The sequence below is a fragment of the Sceloporus undulatus genome, chromosome 6 (assembly GCF_019175285.1).
Source record: "Sceloporus undulatus isolate JIND9_A2432 ecotype Alabama chromosome 6, SceUnd_v1.1, whole genome shotgun sequence".
Lineage (NCBI taxonomy): Eukaryota > Metazoa > Chordata > Lepidosauria > Squamata > Phrynosomatidae > Sceloporus > Sceloporus undulatus.
Genome location: NC_056527.1, coordinates 156,414,554 through 156,420,954, shown reverse-complemented (window position 1 = coordinate 156,420,954; position 6,401 = coordinate 156,414,554). Strand labels below are relative to the sequence as shown.

Sequence of the window (6,401 nt, the reverse complement as noted above, 5' to 3'; positions counted from 1 at the left end):
AAGGACTTCAACTCCCAGAAGCCTCAGCCAGTTTAAACAACAGTCAGGGCTTCTGGGAGATGAAGTCCAAAATACCTGTGGGCTCAGAGTTTTGGGATCTCTATGACCCTGTGGCTAAATTTCTCTCAGAGGCAGAGAGGGTTAGAGCTCTGTGTCTTAGATAAGTGTTGATAGCTCTACTGTATAGTCCCCCCCTCAATCTATTTGATGTTTGTCCCTTTTTAATTTTTACACTGTAAGCCTGAAGGCAGGGAAATGTCCAATTAAGATTTGTTCATTGCCTTCCCCTGAGAGAAAGGCTGTCCACACTGTAGAAATAATCCACCTTGACACCATTATAACTGCCTAGGCTCAATGACCTGGAATTCTAGGAACTGTAGCTGTGAGATATCCAGCCTTCTCTGTCAGAGAGAGCTCTGGTGCCACAATAAATTACACTTCCCAGGATTCCATAGCATTAAGCCATGGTAGTTCAACTGGTGTCTAACTGGATTATTTCTACAGAGTGTGACTTGCCCAAGGTTACCCAGTGGGTTTCCATCATGGCCAAGGTGGGAACTGAACCCTGGTCTCCAGAGGCTGAAGGCTCCTAGAGAGCAGCACCCATCATCCACCGGCCCTGCCCTTCTGCTCTGCTTTAAAAACCTTGCAAGCAGAAGAGACTGAAGGAGGCAAGGGAAGATGAAGGCTCCTAGAGACCAGGACTCAGACATTATTTTACTTATTCCACAGCACTGGAAGTGAACTCACCCCAAAGAACCATGGGAAATCTGGCAACAAACACAAAAATAGGGAGAATCCCATGAATAAACCGCAAGTAGCTTTCACACTACAGCAATTGCGCAAAAAAAGTGAATGAAATAGAAATGGACTTCCAATATTTTCCCAAAAATGATTATTTCATGGTTCGTATCACTTTCTTGTTGTATTCTAAGCCGTTTGCATGCAACATCCATGTGAAAACCATTTGCGCAACTGTTTCTATTACGTTGGATAATTGCGGGTTCTGACCCTTTTAAACTTCCAGTTTTCCCCATGTGATAAACTCCATTGTTTCTTTTGCTATCTCATCTCTCAGCCCAGGGGTAGGCAACCCTTTTGAGCCGGGGGCCGGGTTGCTGTCCCTTAGACAACTAGGGGGCCGAAGCCAAAAAATAAATAAATAATTTTTAAAAAATTAAATAAATAAATAAACCAGGACAAATGTAGGACAAATTTTTCAAATGGAGGGCACTTTTTAAATTAAAAATGGAGGACACGCGAAAAAAATTGCTGTTACAGTATTTTAAAAAATGTTAAGATAAATGCATGTTTCTGAGGCTTCTATAGACAATTGCCCCACCATGCCCCTCGTGTGAGACGCCAAAGGCCCCGGCGGCAATCGGCGGCAGGACCGGGCTGGGGCCGGTCCCAAGGCCTCGCCGGGCCGCATCCGGCCCACGGGCCACAGGTTGCCTACCCCTGTCTCAGCCTGTCCGAAGAAAGACGGCAGGAGCAGCAGCCACCTTGATCTCATTGGAGAGCCAGCGTATACATAAATAAATAAATAAAATAATAATAATAATTATTATTATTATTCCAACCTGCCACCCAAGTCCTGGCAAAGCTCACAAAGCTTAAACAGGGCCCCAAATGTAAAAGCTCCTTTTGCCGCTGCCCTTACCCCACTGCCATGTGCTGTAACTCCTCATCCCCACCATGGTCCTAAAGGCCACTGGTTCCCTTTGTCTTTCTTGCATACCAATACTTTTGACTGAAGGCCCCACTGCTGCCCCTTTTTCCTCACTGCCTCCCTATTGCCTTTTTCTCTCACCACCCCCCTGGATCTTTTCATTGCCCCCCAGAGGAGCGTACCACCCACTTTGGGAATCACTGGCCTAGCATCTCTGTATTGGCCAAAAGCAATAAGACACAACACACATGTTTGTATTAAGTATCTTTTCACCCAAGTAAAAAATGGGGTTAGTCCCTCTGTAGCAACCACTCCTCTTACAAGCCCCCTTCAACTCAAAAGTAAGTAAATAAGTTATAGGTTCCAGCTACAGAATATAACCTGTTCATATAAACTTCGAGTATTATTAACTTACTATCCCATTTCTACTCCTTTTCTTGCTGTTAGTAGCCATTGTGTTACTATAAGTGTATACAATTTTATTTAACTAAAAGAAATGGGTTAACATTTTTCAGGCCCCATTGACCATCCGTTCACGACTATTTTCCCTCGGAGGTGGGGAACAAAACGTCCTATTGTTATCAATAGCAAATTTCCCCACATTGGGAACAATAGCAGCCATGTGGGACCCCTTTTTAAAAGAAATGAGGTCCCTAATAGAATAAAAAACCAGCATATTTAGAAAAGTTATTTTTAGCCTACTTGTTCCCAAATCTCTTTGACAGCATGGCCATTACACTCCTCCTGTGGTTTGAAAAAGTTATACCTCCCAAATGGCATACTTTTTGAACAATAGGAAATTAGAAACACAAAATAACTGCAGGTGCTATATTTAGTATTGTACTTATGCTTGCACCAAGTCAGTGGTTAGCAGTTGTTGTTTTCTACAAGGGCCATAGCTACCAACAGCTATTACTCAAGATAAAGTGTTGCTCAAGACAGTGCATCATGCCTTTCATTATGTACCCATCTATGACTTTCCTCTCACACCAAGAGTTCAGATTTGTTTTAGTTGCTTTTATTGTAGTTAAGTGCTGTACAGAAGACCCTATAAAAAAAAGTTCCCCTCATATCAGACATGTCTAATGTTTACTGTACAAGACCAGCCTATGTCCAACTCATTCAGGCTGAGTAAGTTTGTGTGGTATGGGCTTCAGTGCCAGAATTAGATATCTACAAATTGGCACAGAGTACTTAAAAATCCAGATACTCCAAACAAAACCAAAAAAGGAACAGAAGTTGTATAGTTAAATTAAGCTTCCGATTTTGAAATAGTCACTGTAGTCTAGCTGTATTCAGCTCTCATCATGAAGACGGACACCACTTCCACAAGTTCACACGGCAGACATGGAGCATGTCCCAAGCACTGTGGTAATTAATGAAAACAGAATAGATCACCTGCAAAATAAAAGGAAAATCAGGAATGTAAAGAAAGCAAGTTCACATAATTGACCATCCTACAGAGGCCAAGCTGTCCTATAGTAGCAATTCATCAGCGATCTCAGTGAATCATTATCCAAGAATTTTACCAAGTTTGGATACTCTAGTCTGGGAAGCAGCTCTTTTGCAATTATTCTTGCTTAGTAAATAGTTCACATTATGCTGATCATTCTGCGTTTCTCACGCTTCTATTTTCTATTTGCAAGGCAGCTTACAGTAGAAGTATGTTTTGTAAGGGACTGTGCATGTATAGAACACATGCAAGATCCCTAAATAGAAAGCTCTTGAGTGAGAGTTCTCTAAACATTTTTCCCCTGCCAGGTTTGAACAAGGCTACTTGCCAGATTAGCATTTTTCCTGTTGAGATGGCCATTATTTAGCAATCAAAGTTCCTCTTCAATTGAGTATCAAAGCCTACACAAACCAAAATGTAGATGAGATTTCCTGTGACAACTATCACTATTTCAGAGTGTAAACAGTGCTGTTTCAGCCTAAAGGCCTTCAAAGTGTTACAGCTACCAGGATTAAATGGTTACACCAGAAGCAAGGAACAGCAAGACACAGTAAGCTCAATTGAAAGAACATGTGCCTCGAATGTTAAGAGTTCCCAGGTTTGATTTGTGGCATCTGTAAATTGGGCTAGAAAACAATTTTGCATATATTTTGCATATATTCTGCTGTAAGTCTAGTCTATACAGAGCAGTATACAGTACTGTAGTAGCATAAGGTAGCTTTGCATGCTCCTAAGGTACGAAGCAGTGCAGTAAGAAGTAGCTCACTCAAAGTAAGAACTGAAGAATAGTAAGGAATGGGCATTTTGAAATGGAAAATAAAAATAATAGACAATCCTCTAACCTGTAGCCAGGGTGCACCTCCCTTCAGGTTTTGTAATAGCATATCACCATGAGGAACAGTCCACCATATGATCCATTTGGATACATTGAATATAAGAGGAAATATAATATGAGAGGAATATAAGAGGAACGACTTCAGAAAGAATTCTCCATCTTGTAAAAATGGGATCAACAGAATGAAAGAAGTTCATGTCTTTGAAGGAGTTCCTATCAGAAGAGCCACTATTCTCTCAATTTCCTCCCAGAATACACTGAGATATCAAGAAGCAAGCTTGCAGCTTTACCTTCTGGCTATATTTTACCATGTTAAAACTCTAACATCCACATCACATGGACACCCTCACTAGAATATATCTTCTCTGTCATGCCCAGTACTTACTCCATCTTGACATCCAAGCAGTTCACTGTATCTTTGTCCACATAACGGCAGAAGAGAAATAAGAGGTTGGTAGGGAGATGAAGTGGCTCCACCATTGAGGCCTTAGGCACTTGAGAGAGCTCCCGAGCGACAAGGAGCACTGTATTTACCCTAGAAAAAAGAGCAGAGGTGCAACTGTAAGGGGCCTGCTGGATACTGGGCCACATTTGTGCAGGAATGTTTTGCTCGTACATGCTAACTCACCATTTTTTAAAATCTCCATTGTGGGGCTTCAAGGGCATACCAGAAGACAGGCATCTCTCACCATGGCTAAGCAGTAGGTATAGAAATGAGATGGCAAACTTAGGGGAGGGGGGAAAAAGTCAGGAAATATTAGTAGGGGAACAGCAGCATCCAAATCCAATTCATCCAACAGGTGGTGACTGAATTTTACTGACACATATTCCCTTATCTCCCCTCCCATCCCAATTAGATTCTCTTCTATGCCACAAATCCAAATATCCCCTGGAAGACACTTTGAATTATTGCCGTCTACACACCTTGTTGCCAAATATCATTGCAAGAGACTGCTTGACCGACTCTGGATGCATTCTAGTGAGATCCTGCAGAACGTCAATCAGCTCCGTGAAGGTCAACTGCTCAATGACAACACTGAGGGGACTGTAGAGAATGGGCAGGGTCTGCTAAGTCCACAGCACATGAAAGATGGTTAAGGGATAAATATTATTAGATCAATATCACCTGGCTTTCAGTCTTGAGAAATTACTACATCATCCCCCCACCACTTCATAACCATGGAGGAAACTGGAGCCTAAAAAATGTCAATAATAGAGCCCCTGAACACTTCAGGTGCAAGTGTCTATTTTAATCCTATCATTCTCATCTGATTTTGAAAAAATAAAGTGGGAGGCCTGGAGGGGGAGAAAGAGGCATGGGTGAGAGTTCAAGACTCTATATAGTTAAACACTCTTCATCTAAGGGATGGGCCTCTAGGTATTATTAGGTTGCATTTCCATCATCTTTGGCATTGGCTATGCTGGTCAGAGCTCATGGGATTTGGAGTCCAATAGCAATAGCAAGTACATTTCTATACAGCTTATCAGTGCCCTTAAGCACTCCCTAAACGGTTTACAAAGTTTAAGTTAAATGCCCCCAACAAGCTGAGTACTCATTTTAGCGACGTCGTCCCCATCTTCAAAAAGGGGGAAAAAGAGGATCCCAACAATTATTGTCCATCAATACCAGGAAAGATTCTAGAGCAAATAATTAAACAGAGAGTCTGTGAACATCTAGAAGGCAATTCCATAATCACAAAAAGGTAACATGGGTTTCAGAGAAACAAGTCATGCCAGACAAATCTTATCTCTTTCCTTGATAAAATTACCATCTTGGTAGATGAATGGAATGCTGTGGATATAGTATATCTTGATTTCAGTAAGGCCTTTGACAAAGGTTTCCCATGATATTACTGTATTACAAACAAGCTAGTGAAATGTGGGCTAGACAAAGTAACTGTTACATGGTTTTGTAATTGGTTGACTGGCCGAACCCAAAGGGTGCTCAACAATGGCTCCTTTTCATCCTGGAGAGAAGTGACCAGTGGGGCCTCTTTCTTCTCTGAGCCTTGCCCCATTCACACTATCTCTTCCACTGAGCTCCAGCCTTTTAAAGGAATGTAGGCAAACACCAATAGCCCCTTTCTGCCAAAAGGTAGATGTTGGGGAGCAGTGCTGTTATTCCCCCCCCCCCCTTTTAGGGTGCAACTCCTAATGATGCCCCAGTGAATGTATGCCTGGAAGAATAGATAGGTAAGAAAGTCTCAGAAGACAGAGGGACAGAATAAGTTTTCCAGTAGGCTGAAGGTTTTACTGCCTTGCCCTTCCCCATGAATAATAGGGTAATTAAAAAAACTGCAGACTAAAATTGTGAAAGAAAATTTAAGTAATTGTGGAAATATTCTCCAATCTACATAGGCTACAGGAGCCTGCTCCCCAACTCCCAAGACTCAGAATTTGATTTCATTATGGAAGCATCATTCTGGACTGATGGTGCTATT

The 6,401-nt window shown here is 41.9% G+C and overlaps 1 protein-coding gene across 5 annotated transcripts in view; it reads right to left on the bottom strand.

The window, feature by feature from the left end:
• Nucleotides 1–2,689: 2,689 nt before the first annotated feature.
• Nucleotides 2,690–6,401, bottom strand: part of PATL2 (PAT1 homolog 2) — a 741,315-nt gene continuing 737,603 nt past the window's right edge. For 2 of the 5 annotated variants that reach the window (XM_042475638.1, XM_042475640.1), the window contains exons 16-19: nucleotides 4,885–5,028; nucleotides 4,589–4,686; nucleotides 4,346–4,495; nucleotides 2,690–3,038 (exon numbers count right to left, since the gene is read on the bottom strand). In XM_042475638.1, coding sequence (XP_042331572.1) covers nucleotides 2,978–3,038; nucleotides 4,346–4,495; nucleotides 4,589–4,686; nucleotides 4,885–5,028 — 453 coding nt within the window. In that variant the 3' untranslated portion in view covers nucleotides 2,690–2,977. Of the gene's footprint in view, nucleotides 3,071–4,345; nucleotides 4,496–4,588; nucleotides 4,687–4,884; nucleotides 5,029–6,401 lie in introns of those variants that run through there. The other 3 variants (XM_042475641.1, XM_042475639.1, XR_006104671.1) reach the window with 3 other exon arrangements.